General features: G+C 35.6%; 1 protein-coding gene across 4 annotated transcripts in view; it reads left to right on the plus strand.

Moving 5' to 3' along the window:
• Positions 1-332: 332 nt before the first annotated feature.
• The window catches only part of LOC126697094 (AT-hook motif nuclear-localized protein 1-like), a 105,259-nt gene continuing 87,927 nt past the window's right edge, over positions 333-17,664 (plus strand). For 2 of the 4 annotated variants that reach the window (XM_050393928.1, XM_050393927.1), the window contains exons 1-5: positions 333-634; positions 1,449-1,881; positions 3,562-3,623; positions 4,512-4,643; positions 8,496-8,657. In XM_050393928.1, coding sequence (XP_050249885.1) covers positions 1,530-1,881; positions 3,562-3,623; positions 4,512-4,643; positions 8,496-8,657 — 708 coding nt within the window. In that variant the 5' untranslated portion in view covers positions 333-634; positions 1,449-1,529. Of the gene's footprint in view, positions 635-1,448; positions 1,882-3,561; positions 3,624-4,511; positions 4,644-8,495; positions 8,658-9,062; positions 9,681-17,664 lie in introns of those variants that run through there. The other 2 variants (XM_050393926.1, XM_050393929.1) reach the window with 2 other exon arrangements.

Here is a 17,664-nt window from a genome sequence, read left to right on the forward strand (position 1 = left end):
CGGCCCGCCAATACTACCTTTGCAGCTTTAAATGGAAAAACAATAATTTTCCAAAAAGAAAGCAATTTTGAATTTTACTAACTTTTTTTTTTTAATTTTAAATTTTCTTCACAAATTTACCATATTAGACATTTACACAAAATTTAAACTACAATTCCATCACGGACGTGAAATTTGTCTTAACTATATTGTAATTTTTTTATTGGGCTTAGCAAATACTACTTTATAAAAAAACAATTAATTTTTTACTATAATTGTTTTCACACTGAAATACAAAGTTATTATTATTATTATTTTAATTTTTTGAAAATTTGGGTTATTTATTTTCACTTTCTTTTTTGCTTTCTCAAACTGTCTTTGGTTTTTAGACAACTTTGGAAACCAGCTTGCGGTTTTTATTTTTGATTTTTTTTTTCCTGACCCCTGAAATTCAAAAGCAGTTTTTTAATTTTCCCAGTAAACAAACACTTTGTTGTGTTTTTAAGATTGTATATTATTGTGATTTTTTTTTTCCTTTTGATTTTCGAGTGTATAAGAGTACTGTCTGAGCTCAAATGTGAAAAGGGTCTGACACAGAACAGTCTAAGTTGCAGTGTTGAAAGAGCTAGTTGAAGTCTGGAAGTTACAGTCACAGGTCATGATCTTTGGATTTTGAACTATGTTTAAGTTCGAAGTTTGTTTTGTTTTTAAATATGTGTTTTGAAAATTTCTGGCTAAAGATTAGATTTTTGTTCTGTTTTGTCTTTATATTTTTGTGTTATAAGTTTTTTTTTTTAATGATTTGAGCTATGGAGTAGAAAGAGGAGAAAAGTTGAATTTAAATTAGGTCTCGGTATTTTTTTTTCGTAAAATAATTTTTCTGTTTTTCAAAAAAAAAAAAAATTTTTGTTTATTGTTGTTTTTATTTACCCCCAAGGAGTTTTTGTTTGAGGTTGAAGTTCTGATCTCAGAAGATTTAACTTTGGAGTAAAAAGTATATTTAAAAACATTTTTTAATTGCAAATTTTTCTAGTTTAATATTCTGAATAGATTTTTTTTTTCTTTTTTTGGGTTTGGGTTAAAATGTTTAGGTTTTCCAAAGATCAAAAAAATTTGAGTTCAAAAAATACATTTTGGTATTTTCTTTCTGGGTTTTGTTTTCTAATCTGGGTTACAAGTTTTATTTTCAAGTTGAGGAAAATGTCAAACTTGAAGTTAATTCCCATTTTTCTTTTGATAAATCTCTGGCTTTTGACATGTATATATATTTTTTAATCTTTTAGTTTTTGTTAGATTTCTGGTTTAGTTAGCTGATTTTCGTATTGAAGTTGAAGGTTCAAAAAAGAGTTGAGAAGAGAATTCTTTAGCATTCTCCAAAAAATAAATAAAGGGTTTTAATTTGAAATCATAGTTTTGTTTTGTTTCAGTTATTCATGTTATCTGATTCTTGATAAATTTCCTTGTTGCAGTTACTATTGTGTGTCTGACTTGTAGAATATAAAATTTGTTAGCTCTAAGTGGTAGTTCTAAGTAAAAGTTTTGGTCTATGAATGGAAGCAAGAGAAGCTATGAGTTCTGGGGTTACTGTGATAGGAGCAGAAGCTCCATCAGCTTATCATGTAGCGCCAAGGTCTGAAAACCTGAGTCAGAGCCAAACTGCTGGTTCACCAGCTGTGACTGCTCCACCTGGGAGTGTGGGATTATCCGGAACAACCGGAAAGAAGAAGCGAGGTAGGCCGAGGAAGTATGGACAGGAGGGGTCAGTCACTATGGCATTGTCACCAATGCCAATTTCAGCTTCTGCTCCACCCGGTGGCGACTTCTCAGCTGTGAAGCGGGGAAAAGCACGGCCAAGTGGTTTGGAGTATAAGCCACATAAGAAAGTGGGAGTGGAACATTTTGGTAATGAGTCTTTATATAGCCATATTTTTTGTCATTCAACTTGTGGATATGTTTACTATAACAAAATGCTGGTCACTAATATGTTATGATTGCTTTGGATGCTGCTCGTTTTTGTTTGGTTCTTGATGAATGTTTATAGTTTGTCTTTGCTGTTTATAGTATAACTGCCCTTTAGAGAATAATTGAGTTCCTGTACTTAAATTTTGGAACTTGTCTCTTGACTATTCTGAAGAATTCAAAGTTCTCCTTTAAAAAAGTTCTCTTTCAAAAGATTCTTTGATTCGTACTTGTCAAAGTATGATGTGGACGGTATGTGAGATGCTCTTGTTCAAATATGGAAGAAAAATGCTTGTTCTGTGAATAAAAAGGTGGGTTTTTTTGGGGTTGCTGTGTGTTATGAGGGAATATTCCTTATGTGGCTTTGGTTTGTTACTTCTTGCCTTTTTGCAAGGGATTTGCCATGAGATGACAGAAATATAATGGAACCTAATAAGGCGTGTCATTCTTGATTCGTAAAACCTATAAATTATGCAGGCTTGACTGAGAGAACTGTGTTGTTACCTCAAGATATTGAAATCCTGATTTACTTGAAACTGTCAACTTCTTGGGTTTTCACTAAACTTATCAAAGGATTTGTTGCTTTTCTGCATGGATTCTTCTAAAGGGTTTCTAAAGAAATGAGATACCCTTTTCAGATTCGTGTCAAAACTGTTAGTTCTAGTTTGGAATACTCTCTTGCCTTCCACATTGGTGATCTGGCTGACTTAGCTATATTGTAGTAAACAACTAGGCCATTTAGCCTGACTCAGCTGTAAAATCTTGTACTCTCAATCAATGCTTCACAGAAACTCATAATTTGCAGCTGATGATCAACTCAAGTCTCCTATCTGGGACACTCTGCTCTATTCATTGTTATGATAAAGATCTACGAGAGATTATTTGTTGTAAGCTTTTCTTAGTATACATTTTACTTTTTCCTATTCATTGTCCTATCATCCTATGGTTTTATAGTATTATCAAGAAACAATAAGTTTCGTTGACTTAATTACCATATGAAGTCAGATCCAACCAAGCTGCTAATTGAGGTGTGGTTATTACATTTATTGTGGAATTTAGGATTACGATCTCTGTTAAGATCATCAGTGGTTTAAGAAAAGGTGTGGGTTAACCTTCCCTCCTTATAGGCATTGAATCAATGTGTCAAACTATGGAAATTTAGTAAAGATCAAACCACTAATTTGATCCCAGCCACTTATATGGTGCATAGATGTTGTTAGATATAATTTACATCTAACAACACCTAATATAATAGAAGTTTTTGGTCTGTTTTGCTGAAATTTCAACTATTGTGGATTGAAGGCCTCTGCTTTACTTGCTTATTGCAAGAAAACTTAATGAATGTAAAAAATTATGTGTTCTTTCCTTATTTATATGCACTGTCAGCAAATAAAGTAGATCATGGATCACTTATGCTCGTTATCCTGGATCTCTTCATTTGTGTGATTGTCCTTCAAAATTTATATTTCTACTGTGTGGTGACTTCTTAATTAGTTGTTTGATATAGAGAGAAAATTGTTGGCCACCATTGTATTTTTGTACAAAAGAAATGGTGTTGAAGCGTTTATATTAGCAAATTATTGCGTAGTCTTAATGGTTGATTTCGAATTTATTAATTTGCAGGAGAGTTGAATTCTGTGGGTACAAATTTTATGCCCCATATCATCACTGTCAATGCTGGTGAGGTATGTTTGATTAGGGAAAAATAAATTAGCTTAATTTACTAAATATGACATTTTTTCTTGATTCATCATTTTTCCTATCATATACGTGCTCTAGAAAATTTTATGGTTGTAAATGTTCTTCCTTTTTAAATTGGAAAACATCTTTGTAATGTGCGGAAAGGATTATCAAAAAGGTTATTGTTATATCAACTCCAAGAAGTATTGCCTCAACACCACAGTTATATCTTCTTTTTAGTTTTCTTGGTTTTTTGGGGGGGGTGGGGGGGGGCGCTCTTTTAATCTAATTGCTGGTGTCATGGTCCAATGTTTTACTATTTGGGTAACAGAGGCGAATATGTGCAAGGGCAGGAAGATCTTGTTTCTTTATATACATTTTGATGTATGCCTGGGATTGGTTTTCATCTAAAGCCCCCTTATTCTCAGATCTTATATTACATCTGTTATAATTAAGGTAATTAATATTTTTGAAAGACATGGTGGGATTTATATGGCGTTAGGGGAAGTACCTAAGGAAAAAAGTATTTAGAGCTGCTAGCCTCTTGAGTAGCTTCTTTTAAGCTCTTTCTATTAATGTCTATGAGATTCGAAATCTGTTTCTCAACTTGATAGCAGTCTTTACATTTCTTTTGTCCTTGTTCCTAAAATTCAAGGAGTTCCTCCTATAAGAATTTTACCAAAATTAGGTTTTCCCATTATATAGAGGCAATGGCTTAAATTACACTAAGTTAATTTTAGTGTTATTAATTGTGTAATCAAAGAAGTGTAATCTAATTTTGAGTTCGCCCTCAAAATTCTTAATTGCTTTATAAATATATTTCATTTTATATCCAACAATTTTTGAATGCATTGTGTGAATTATACTTTGTGGTTTTCTTTGGTTGTTAACAGGATGTTACAATGAAGGTTATATCATTTTCTCAACAAGGACCTCGAGCTATTTGCATTTTATCTGCTAATGGAGTAATTTCAAATGTTACCCTTCGCCAACCTGATTCTTCTGGGGGCACTTTAACATATGAGGTGTGGCACTTCATAACTCCATCTCAAAATATATTCTCTTTTGTTATACTCTTACCTGGCTACACTTGTATGCTTTATGATGCACTTATAAACAGTTCTAATTTTCTGGATTTAGGATGTGAAATACTTGATGTTAGAATACATGATGTGAGCTTGGATAAGCTTAAAATCTGGCTTATGTATGGTACAGCTTTTACAGCGTTACTTTTTCAAGGTACAGCCGCACCTTTACCCACTTTTTTTTTAAAGCAAAATAAGCCATTCCAAATGGACCCATGAGCACAAAACATGGGTTTGACGTGATTTGGGTATGCTGGCACATCAATTTCTTAGAAGAGAAGGCACAAAAAAGGAAGATGATGATGTGTATAATCTGTATGTAGGTGGGTGGTAGGGTTTACTATGTGCTTGTACGCGTTAACCCTCCAGTTCAATGTTATTGGAAGAAGCAAGCAAATTCATAAAAGAAGAATATGGTCTTTTAAAAGAAAATGATTAAATACTATTATTTTTTTTTTTTAAGTAAGAAATTTTATTGAAAAGAGACTACTTCATGCAAATTATTAAATACTATTTTTTTTTTTATAAGTAAGAAATTTTATTGAAAAGAGACTACTTCATGCAAAATGATTAAATACTATACCCATGTTTGAAAAAAACTGATGCAAATTCCGTGGCAGATTTCACTGGAGCTAATAATAACCCCAGTTCTTATAGATGATATAATGCAACCTCAACATTTGTATTAAGGATTGATTAAATACTTTCTAGGCAAAACATTACTTGTTTGTCTTTTAAATACAAAGCTTTTCATACTTGGGTGATCCATTGTCTTATTGTTCAGTATCTTAGTTTATGCTAGCATAAAAACTTTATGACAGTAGGAATTGCAAAACTTACTTTTATAATTATTAATATATGGTAGTTTATTTACAGAGATGAATTGGAGGATTTGTAGGAATCTTAAAAGAGTTTTTATTGCTATATGGAAATGTATATTAGATATCTCTGAAAATTAGATTCTTAAAGAAGTCCATACACAATTTTTGTGTCTAGAAAGAAATTAATTATTTTTTAACCCTTCATTAGGTCACGAAAGGGTTTTTTTTTTTTTTTTTTTTTTTTTCTTCTTCTTCTCTCTCTTTTTGAATCTTATTTTTTAGGAATTACTTTATTACTTTCTCCTTAACCAGTCCTAGATCCTTAGATTTAAACGTTAAAAAAACTGTGGAAACTATCTTTCTTTTGTCCATTCTTTAGTTGGTTGGAATCATCCCAATCTATCTCAAGCTAAAGCAAACCTAATCAGATCTCAAATCTAATTTTTGATGCATGGCCTAGATTTTGAATGCATGAAGGGTAAATACTGGAGGATAGTGATACTAACATCTAATGACAATCAGTTTTTGCATTTAAAAATGCATAATTATTTGTGGTTTCCTTAATTATTTTAACAATATGGATAATTCATAAGAATATCTATACTGAAAATATACACAGCTTATTGCATCTAGTAAATGGAAACGGAAATTGTTATGTTGGCATGACTTAACACGTTCAGTGTTGAAAACAAACATTAGTCATAAATTTGACCTCAGTGATAATCTATGTTCACTTCTGAAACAATCTCTCTCTCTCCACATTTAAAACTCTGTCACCTTGTTGTTTTACATGCATCACACTTTAACCAGAGTGTAATAAAACATGGTCTTTTGAAACAGGCGTCATATCATAAGTTGTGTGCTAAAAAGATGAACTGTATGCCTTTGATTAAGTGTCTAAAGTCTTACCATGTGAGGTGTACACCTGAACCACTTAATAGGGCTAATGACAATGTATAAACACCTTTCTTACTACGTTTACCTTGACATTGTTAGAACATAAAGAAAGATTATGGAAAATGCCGGTCCCAAAATCATAAACTCCATAAAAAGTTGCGTCCTACATGTTGTGGTTGCGTAAGTGGGAATCCTCTACTTTTTTTTCCCCTTCTGCCATGTAGTCCGTCATTTTTTGTCCATTTATTTTAAAAACAAAGGACTTTTCATCCTGACTAACTTAAGATCCTCATCGTACCATTACTACATTGAAATTATTAAAATAACTTTACTCTAGGTGAAATTCTATTGTCAAAGTTCTAAGAAATTTAAATTACTATTTCGATACTATAACAAAAAAATTGAAATAATTTAAAAGATATTTCATTACTTATTCTAAATTATTTTAATTATCTACCATAATTTTTAGTTTTAATTAAAAAATTCTGTCCACAATAGGCATCCCTTATATAACTTTAAGACCAATTCTCTTTTATTTTTGTTAACTATTTTATTGTTCAATTTCAATGATATTTGTGAAATTTTTTCTTTACTTTACATGTGAAATTAAAATTAATCTATGCGTCGCACGAGCATACTGTTAGTTTGATAAGTAAACTATGGAATATGAATATTATGCACCATAAGAGTTTGTATGTAAACACAAATCCTTGGATCATTCTATGTCATCCTCCAATGTATTTAATTTATTCCAATGTGCTTTCTTTTTTTATTTGTATCTTAAAAATAGTGGTGGAGATTGATTTACATTCGTTGTTTAAGAGATTTTTTGAACTTCTACTTCAAAAACCAATCAAATCCCATGTCATGCGGGTGTGTTTAGAAGTTGCCGTATATGTCTCTTTTATGTTGCATGCACCTCAACTATAACTGTAATGAGGACAAAAGTTGCTTGGAACTAGGTTTCAGAATCTTGATTGGAGATTGAACAAAGCTCAAATTGTAACTGAACAAGTGATAGACCATAAAATTTAATTAAAAAAAAAAAAACCAAAACAAATAAACAAACCAGAGGTCAAAAGATTTAGGTTGTTTGACAGAAATAGATGTTCTAGTGCTGTGTCATATAGAAATTGATTTTATAGAATTTCATCATCTGAAAACCCAATAGGAAGTTGGGTCCTAGAAATGGTTGGGAAGTGAAAAAAAGAAAAGAGAAGGTTGTACTCAATGCATTAAGCTCTTGCTTCTGCAGGGTCTTAAGAGAGACAATAATTGTCTTTTGTATCCAATATATGCATCCTCCATTTCATGATTGGGTCCACACGTTTGTAAGAGGGGATGCATATATTAAATGCCTGAGATCCTTCTTCTAGGAGAGTTGGGTGTTTAGCCCTTATTTTATTTGACAAAGAGGATTCAAAAATGATGTGGGTTTGCTGGAATCAGCCTCTCCACAAAAAAAAAAAGCGTGTTTAGGGGGGACATCACCTGCCAATCACCTCTCATAGACCTCACAGAAATGGGAGTTTTGTATACTTATATTTTGCATGCCTTTATATCTTCTTCCCATATATACAGGAGACCTGAGGAATTAGTGTGAGGCTTGTAGAATTAACCGGAGCATATTTGAGAGGTAGATCAGAAATAGATTATATATTTAGGCATACACACACATGCACAAACACCTATAATTTGATAGGTAAAGAATAATGTCTTAAAAAAAATAAAGTACAGCAGCTCTTCAGTATGGGGAGTTTCTGGGTGTATACCCTCTGAAAGACCAACAAAACTATGAAAAATGCAGTCTATGAAATCTATAATATCACTTGGTCTTTCTCCATCTACTGACAGCCAATGAAATAGGGAGCTGATAAACATTGATTAACCCTCACAATCGATGACTCCTGCCCCTCAGAAGTTCTTTTAAGAAAATAGAGAATGGGTTTTTCTTGATGAGTACTTCGTCAGTATATTGGGAAATCAAAATAAAGAAAGAATAAAATCTTCTTGGCAGTACTAAATCAATTTCTGTTCTATGTATTTAAGGTCTCTTCTTATTGTTTTCTTGTAGGGTCGTTTTGAGATACTTTCGCTGTCCGGATCTTTCATGCCGACCGAGACTCAAGGGACAAGGAGCAGGTCAGGTGGGATGAGTGTTTCTTTGGCAAGCCCTGATGGCCGTGTTGTTGGGGGAGGAGTTGCTGGACTCCTGGTAGCTGCGAGTCCTGTGCAGGTAAGCCTTTTTATGTTTATGTTTCAATTGGGTGTGGTGGGTTAAATTAGCTTAGAAGCAGCAACTGGGAGCGCATGGTTGATTGTCCACTTGCCTTCACTAGCATCGGAACATGGCTCATTTAAGATGTATAGAAAGCATAACCACTATTCTTCTTCTTTCTATACAACTTAAAGAATTACCACTAGTGCATTGGGCCTGCTTAAGATGCTGCAAAACTTTTCTAGGGCTTCAGAATTTCTCGCATCATTAGGCCTGACTGTCAAGAACCACAGAAGTTAAAGTAACCAAGGTTGTTATGGTTTGCAAGATGACAACCTTAGAAACACTAGTTATATACTTTTTTTTTTACTTAAGTGAACCATGGCTTGGAATACCTCTAATCTTTTTATTTGAGCAAGTCAGGTTGTCGTAGGGAGTTTTCTACCAAGCAACCAGCAAGAGCAGAAACCAAAGAAGCTGAAAAATGAGTCCACCCCTGCTATTTTTACACCAGCTACTACCATGGCTGTAATACCTTTTTCTGGTGCTGAAGATGACGAGGGACTGGGAGGAAATGGGCATCAAAATTCAAGCACGCCAAGACCAAACCTTGCTTCTTCATCATCCTTCCGAAGAGAAAACTGGGTGGCCATGCACATGCAGGACTCTAGAAAGTCTGGAACTGATATCAATATATCTTTACCTGGAGGTTAAAATGATAAGCTGCAATCGATTATTATCTCAAAAGTCTTGCTGACTATATTGTTCCCTGATCTTGTTTCTCTATATGTATCAATTATTGCTTCGAATAACTAAAATTGTCTTCAAATGATATTGATTATTGTAAGAGGAAGTAGGGTACGAGTACTGAACTTCCAACTAGGATTATACATTTTCTTATGAGGTAGATCTGATTTGTAGGCTAATTATGTAGGTTTCTGCAGGTGTATGAGTAGGATCTTTTGATGTAATTGCAATCGGTGATTGTCTACCCTTGTTATCATGATATCTTCTGTCATCATTTCAGGTCCAGCGACCCAATCTGTTCTTTCTTCTACTTTCTAGTTGATGTTAGGGGCAACTATTTTTATTTTATTTTATTTTTTCGCAATACATTTCATAACGTACTAAAGTGATAAGTTGTGATTGGTGTAATGCATGAGTTCATTACTGATATTGTTTCTATTATATCCCTACACTTATTATTTTAGTTACAAATGTGATAAAAGACAAGCCAAGGTAAAAACCTCGGGGTTGCATGTCAATATATTCTTTCTGTATCTAACTTCGGGAGGGGAGATTCCAAGTATTGGAATCTTCTATCCCTTTTCTTTTTTGACTAAATTTTTTTTCTTTTTTCTTTTTGGGTTATACGCGTATGCTAGATATTCTTGAAATATTCCAGGTGTATGTATGCTATACTTTATGCTATATAATTCTCTTCTCATAATTTGTAAATGTCAATATTAGAGGCTTACAGTGACGGGCAATGTTAATAAAAGCCACTCGTCTTTATTTGGACTTCAATATTTTATCAGATTACTGATCAAAGAAAAAAAAAAAAAATTTACCAGATTATATAGGTCTTGAACGGTTGTACCATGTAATATTAGAGAGAATAATAAGAGGGAATAATATAAATAAATATTTATTATCAGCATTAACCAAAATATTTGGCTTTCAAAAAAAAAAAAAAAAAAAACCCAAAATGTTTGACCTTGTCACCCTATTTTTTCGTTATTTTTGTTTCCCCACGAAACACGGTTTCGAATTTTCTCTTCTTAATTCTCTGTATACTATCGGAAAAAGCCTAAAAGAATGGGTTGAGAATTGAGATGCATGCTTTGATTAAATTAAAAAAAAATATAAAGATAAAAATAGAATGCCTGTATAGGACCTATGCATTTTAAGCCATACTCAGCAAAAGAAACAAGAAAATGGGTACATTTTAAACCATGAAAAAAGGTCGCACCCATTTTAGCACGAAATTCAGAAATTGATAGGCAACCGGTGGACAAAGCCTAGAAAGGGATCACATTAACATAAAATAAAATATTTTTTGTAATAATAATAAACAAACTAGCAAGAATCTTATAGTTCAATTAAATTTTTTTGGTGTTTTCAACAAAGATATTTAGAGTTCAAATTTCATCTCTTATATTATAACTATTGAATTATTATAAAAAATAAAAATAAACAAACTAAGCTAAGCCATGCTTGTCCTTTATTTTGCAGCCAATGGCCAATAGTTAAGCTAAGCCATGTTTTTTCTTCCTGGTTATCTAGGCACTGCTCAGCCTAGTTCTTGCCTTCTGTTTCAGGAATCACTAAATTCTTTAATGTTTTTCCATTTTATTTATTTTTTTCTTTCTAAACCCCTTTCTTAAATAAGTTATTGTTGCAACCAAAGCAAACAATACGGCATTATATCAACTGGAACTATATAAAAATTAAAAAACTCTGCACAAACAATAAAATTTTTCACAAATGAATGCTTTAAAAAAAAAAAAAAAAAAAAAACCCGTAACTAAAAAAAGTATATGTTGAGCTTGAAGAGCGCTCAAATTGACACCCCAAAAATACAAGTGTCTCCATCTAACAACTGGAGAATCTGGAATGCTATCCAATTATCTTAAAGTATTAACTTTGGACCTATAGTCACATTTTATGAATGAAGGAATTTTTGTTTCTCATTTGGCTGCGTTAAGCTTGCAGTGCAAGTTATGGTGTGTGTATATATATATTTATAAATTTTTATGAGACTGGTGTTTCATCATCTTTCATTCATTACATAATCGCACATCTTTTTTGAACCCTACTTTTAAGTTTGAGTTTGACTAATTGATAATTTGAAATTCAGAAAGCTTGTCATGCATAGATTTTTTTTTTTTTTTTTGATGAAAAGACAGCAACTTTATTAAGAAGAAGATATATTCAGTACATTTTGACAAAGTAGACCCAATAAAAGCTAAATTTTCTTTTATTTAAGTTACATAATACTCAATACTCTTGGCATGCTGAGCCAAGATATGAGTTGGCCGGTTCCTGTTCGCTTAACATGTGAGACTTGTGAAGTCCTGAATGCTTGTAACTTCCGACAAAAGCCTGCGATGATGTTATAGATAAACACTTGAGGATTGCTAACAGCCTAACACCAAGCACGACGTCTACAATCAGTTTTGAATCACATTCAAAATGAACATCCCTTATACCAATGCCCCAAGCGAAGTCCACGGCCTCCCCCAAAGCTTTGGCTTCGGCCTCTTATGGACCCAAAGGGCAGTACACCTTCTTGCTCAAAGGCCGCTGCTACCAGGCCACCATGATCCCCGATGAGGACCCCCACACCCGAGGCCTATTGGGACTCAAATACTGCACCATCCACGTTGACCTTGTACCATGGCAGAGAAGGATTGGTCCACTGGCCACTGACATGCATCACCGGCTTCGAAGGTTGGAAGTTGGCTATCTAAAACTCATCAAGCAACAGTCGTGCCTTCTGCAGAATTGTTACCGCTTGTTGTCTTGCTTTCCCTTGTCGTACCGCATTCCTGTTAAACCACATACTCCAAGCAACTTTAATTACAAGTTCCAACAAATCATTACCCACCCGCTGAATGAATTGTAGGTGCCACACGGCTATCAAACGGAAATCCTGATAGCTTCCATACTTCCCGCGCTCGGTTACAACTCTGGAATAGGTGAGTCGTGACCACTGCATTCAGCGTCTAATCCACAAGCTTCGTAGATCTGATCATCAAGAACTTTGCGATGGCACAAGTTTTCTTTCTTAGGTAAAGTATTACGACTCGCTCGCCAAGCAAATGACTTGATTTTATTCGGGACATTTAACCTCCAGAGATTTTTCCAGAACTGACTATGATTTCCATTGCTGGAATTTTCAGGTCTCGAATCCGAAGAAGATAACAAGGCAATCTTGTAAGCACTTCAAACAGTAAAATTGCCTTTGGAAGTGTATGCCCATATTAGTCGATCTAGGGGCAGCCTAGAGCTCAAGGGGATGCTCATGATTGACCGTGCATCATTTAATTTGGGGAGAAAGTGTGTCTGATCATATCTCCTTGCCAAATGCCATGGTGTGGGTCAAATAAGTTGCAAACTGTCATTCCTGCTGGTGAGGCCACTTATTGAAGATATTTCGGAATGAAGGACCCATGAATCAAGCACACGTTAATTCACGCTCCTTGAATCAAGCAATCACACCAAAGCTGGCAGCCAAAGTCAAACACGTTCCAAATAAAGGAATTCCCTTAGGGGGGATATTTACATTAAATGTAAATATTATAATGGCAAATAAAGGAAATCGCTATATTTACATTTTTTTTGAGAGAGTTTCAATCTATGATGTTCGCTTCTGAACCTCAGATTTCTTATACAACCATCAGAAATTTTACCAGTTGAACTAACTGAAACCTACAATGGGATATTTACATTAAATGTAAATATTATAATGACAGATTTGTTGCTTTTCATTGTGTACAAATTCAATATTATATATGAAAGCCCCCACCACACATTGGCAGTGAGTGGGAACTCAAAATCACTTTGCTTTTATATGGTATCAGAGCCATAAAGGCTTTAATGCCATCTTCTTTTTTTCAAATATTCCTCCCTAGCCAACCTCTTCTCTACTTTTATCAATGGCCTCGTCTAGTGTGTCGACAGGTCCTACCCAACCCTCACAACCAGAGCCTACTACTCCTATAACTGTTCTTAACCATCGGATCACCATCAGACTTTCTGACGACAACTTTCTACTTTGGAAAGCCCAACTCACTCTCTTTCTTAGAGGACAGAATTTGTTCGGCTATGTGGATGGTTCTATCCCTCCACCACCTCACTTTTATCATACTACCTTCACTGATTCGTCTGAACAGCAGATGCTACCCAATCCAACTTTTGATTTATGGCTTCAACAAGACCAAATGATCTTGTCTACTCTTTTATCATCCCTTTTAGAAAAAGTTATGGCTCATGTGGTGGGCCTTGCCACTTCCCATGAAGTATGGACCACTCTAGATCGTCTTTTTTCATTTCAATCTCAGGCTCATATTCTCAGGATTCGATATCAACTCTCTACCTTGCAGAGAGGCAACCTCTCCATTTCCGACTATTACCAAAGGGCCAAAACACTTGCTGATACCTTAGCCGCCATTGGCCAACCTCTATAGGACTGTGAGGTGGTTTCTTACATCTTGGGTGGCCTAGATTCCACCTATGACTCCTTGGTCACATCAATCACCACCCGAGTCGACCCCATCTCATTGGAAGACCTTTTCAGTCATCTTCTTAGCCATGAACAACACATTGAGCGAAACCATGCTGCCCCCGATATTCCATTCCCCTCAGCAAATGTTGCCACTCGCTCCTCTAATTCTCGTGGACGCAATTCTTGATCTCCACCACACTCTCAGTCCTTTCATCAAGGATCATCTTATCATGGACATAACCATAATCGTGGTTGGGGGCGTGGACGTAATGCAGCTAATGGCAACTCACGTCTGATCTGTCAGGTGTGCAAGAAACCTGGACATATTACTCTCACTTGTTACCATCGCATTGATCATTCCTTTCAAGGTGTATCTCCCAATATGGCTGCCTTTGTTGTTGGTCCTCCATCTCAATTTGATGCTAATTGGTATCCAGATTTGGGGTCCACCAATCATCTGACACCTGAGCTAAATAATCTCAATTTACATGCCGAAGAATATCAAGGACCAAACCAAATTCGCATTGGGGATGGAACAGGTTTGGATATCAAACATATTGGTTCTTCATAATTGCTTACTTCCTCCACCTCTTTCCCTTTAAAACATGTTCTCCATGTTCTTGACATTAAAAAAAAATTAGTTTCTGTTAGTCAATTTACTCGTGACCATGATGTTTTCATTGAATTTCATGCTAACTATTTTTGTGTCAAGGATGAAACCACGGGGAGACTTCTTCTTCGCGGTTGATGTGAACATGGACTCTACCCATTCCCTGCCTCACTTCCATCTCGTTGATCCCCTCAAGCCTTTCTTGGAGTACGTGTTCCTCTTGATGTGTGGCACTGTCGCTTTGGACATCCTGCTCATCGCACTGTTCAACGCATTATCTCCCGTTTCTCATTACCAATTGTCAAGAATAAAACTCATGCTGTTTGTGGTGCTTGTCAACAAGCTAAAAGCCGGTAGCTTCCCTTTCCTGATTCTACTTTTCATTCTAATGCTCCTTTAGATTTAATATTCTCTGATGTTTGGGGACCTTCCCCCATTTGCTCTATTAATGGAAATTGATATTATGTTAGCTTTGTGGATCATTTTTCTAAATTTACTTGGCTGTTTCCTACTAAGCTCAAATCTGATGTTATGAATGTTTTTAAAGTTTTTCGGTTGCATATTAAACGTTTATTTGATAGAAAAATAAAAGCCATTCAAACTGATTGGGGTGGCGAATATCACTCCCTCCATAAGTATTTCTCCTCTCTTGGTATTCTACATCGCTTATCATGTCCTTATACTCATGAACAAAATGGTACCGTTGAATGAAAACATCGCCATTTGGTTGAGACTGGTTTATCTTTACTGGCCAAAGCTTCAATACCTCAGTGTTATTAGGATGAAGCATTTACTACTACATGCTTCCTAGTAAATCGTTTACCTTCTCTGGTCTTGAACAATGTTTCCCCATTTGAAAAATTGTTTCAGGTTCAACCTGATTACTCCTTTCTTAGAACTTTTGGATGTGCTTGTTAGCCATATCTTCGGCCTTATAATGCCCACAAAATGGACTTTCGCTCAAAATTGTGTGTATTTTTAGGCTATAGTTCTTCTCATCGAGGCTACAAATGCCTCCACGTTCCTTCCGGCTGTCTCTACATATCTCGACATGTTATATTTGATGAGAATCTTTTTCCCTTTGCATCTAATATTTTTTCTACCGTTGTTGGATAGGATGCCCTTTGTACACATGTGCCCACATCTATTTCTCCCTCGCCATCTCGTCCGTCTCCATTACCTGTGGTGTCTCATCATCCTTCATGTGCTCACTCTCCTTCTCCACATGCTCATTTCCCTACCTTACCATCTGCCACCTCCTCCTCTCCTCAATTGCCCAAGGCTGAACAAACCACTAGCACCATTGGAATGGTACCATCTTCCCATCCATCTCCTCCTCCTCCTTCTGTGCGCACCCACCCTATGGTCACTTAGCTACAACACAATATCACTAAACCAAAAGTGTTCTATGATGGTATTGTTAAATATCCCCTTTCTCAAGCTCTTACTGCGGTGTGTTCAAGCAAGAATGTTGAACCAACTTATTTTTCTGAAGCTGTTAAACATGCACCTTGGCGTACTGCCATGAATGTTGAATTTGATGCTCTTTTACGTAATGGCACTTGGTCCCTGGTTCCTGCCCATCCTTCCATGAATATTGTGGGCTGTAAATGGGTTTTTAGATGAAGAAGTCTAGATGAAACAACCACTCAGCTTTGTTCATCCTCAATATCCTCATCATGTTTGCAAGCTACACAAGGCACTATATGGGCTGAAGCAAGCCCTTTGTGCTTGGTTTTCTCGGCTTAGTTCGAAATTACTTGAGTTGGGTTTTCACGGCTCTCTCTCAGACACTTCCTTGTTCATTTCTCACCAGGAAAAGTTTCATTTATATGTTCTCATTTATGTTGATGACATCATCATCACTGGGTCCTCCTCTCAAGCCATTAACTCTCTCATATTAGCTCTTGGGTCTGACTTTGATATCAAAAATTTGGGTGACCTACATTATTTTTTGGGCATTGAGGCCCACCATTCACAAGATGGGCTATTTTTATGTCAAAAGAGGTATATTCTTTCTCTACTCAAGAGGACCAACATGCTCCATGCCAAACCAATCAGTTCGCCTATGTCTATAGCCCATTAGCTCTCATTATTTGAAGGCAATCCAGTTTCTGATGTCACTTAATATCACAGCACCGTTGGGGCTCTCCAATATTTATCTCTCAAAAGACCTGACATCTCTTTTGCTATTAATAAAGTTTGTCAATTCATGCATAGGCCAACAGATCTTCATTGGATTACTGTCAAACGCATCTTGCGCTACCTTAAACATTCCTTAGATTATGGTCTTCTCCTTCGTTGCAACCCCTCTCCTTAACTTAGCACCTTCTCTGATGCTGATTGGGCTGGTTGCCTCGATAACAGACGCTTTACTAGCATATTTTGTATATTTCTAGGGCCTAATCTTATCTCCTGGAATTCAAGGAAACAACCAACTGTGGCTTACTCTAGCATTGAGGCAGAGTACAAAGCCTTGACCAATAATACTGCTGAATTGATTTGGCTTCAATCTCTCCTACGAAAAATTGGTTTTTTCCTTCCTAACTCGCCCATTCTCTGGTGCGACAACATTGGTGCCACTTACCTCTCCGCTAATCCCATGTTTCATGCCCGCACCAAACATGTGGAAATTGATTATCATTTTGTTCGTGAGAAAGTTGCTCGTTGTGATCTTGATGTTCGCTTTTTATCTAGTAAAGATCAACTTGTAGATGCTCTCACAAAGCCCCTGTCTTCCACTTGATTCTCCTTCCTTCGCTCTAAGCTCAATGTCCAACCCATCCTGTTGAGCTTGCGGGGGAAGATATTTCGGAATCAAGGACCCATGAATCAAGCACATGTGAATCAAGGCTCCTTGAATCAAGCAATCACACCAAAGCTGGCAGCCAAAGTCAAACACGTTCCAAATAAAGGAAAATCCCTCAGTGGGATATTTACATTAAATGTAAATATTATAATGGCAAATAAAGGAAATCCCTCAATGGGATATTTACATTAAATGTAAATATTATAATGGCAGATTTGTTGCCTTTCATTGTGTACAAATTCAATATATATATATATATATATACATGAAAACCCCCACCACACATTGGCAGTAAGTGGGAATTCAGAATCACTTTGCTTTTATATTGCTGGAGGACTGATGAGTTTGAAAGTGTCCAAGCTAGGCGGCCATTTAT

Source organism: Quercus robur, chromosome 8 (assembly GCF_932294415.1).
Source record: "Quercus robur chromosome 8, dhQueRobu3.1, whole genome shotgun sequence".
Lineage (NCBI taxonomy): Eukaryota > Viridiplantae > Streptophyta > Magnoliopsida > Fagales > Fagaceae > Quercus > Quercus robur.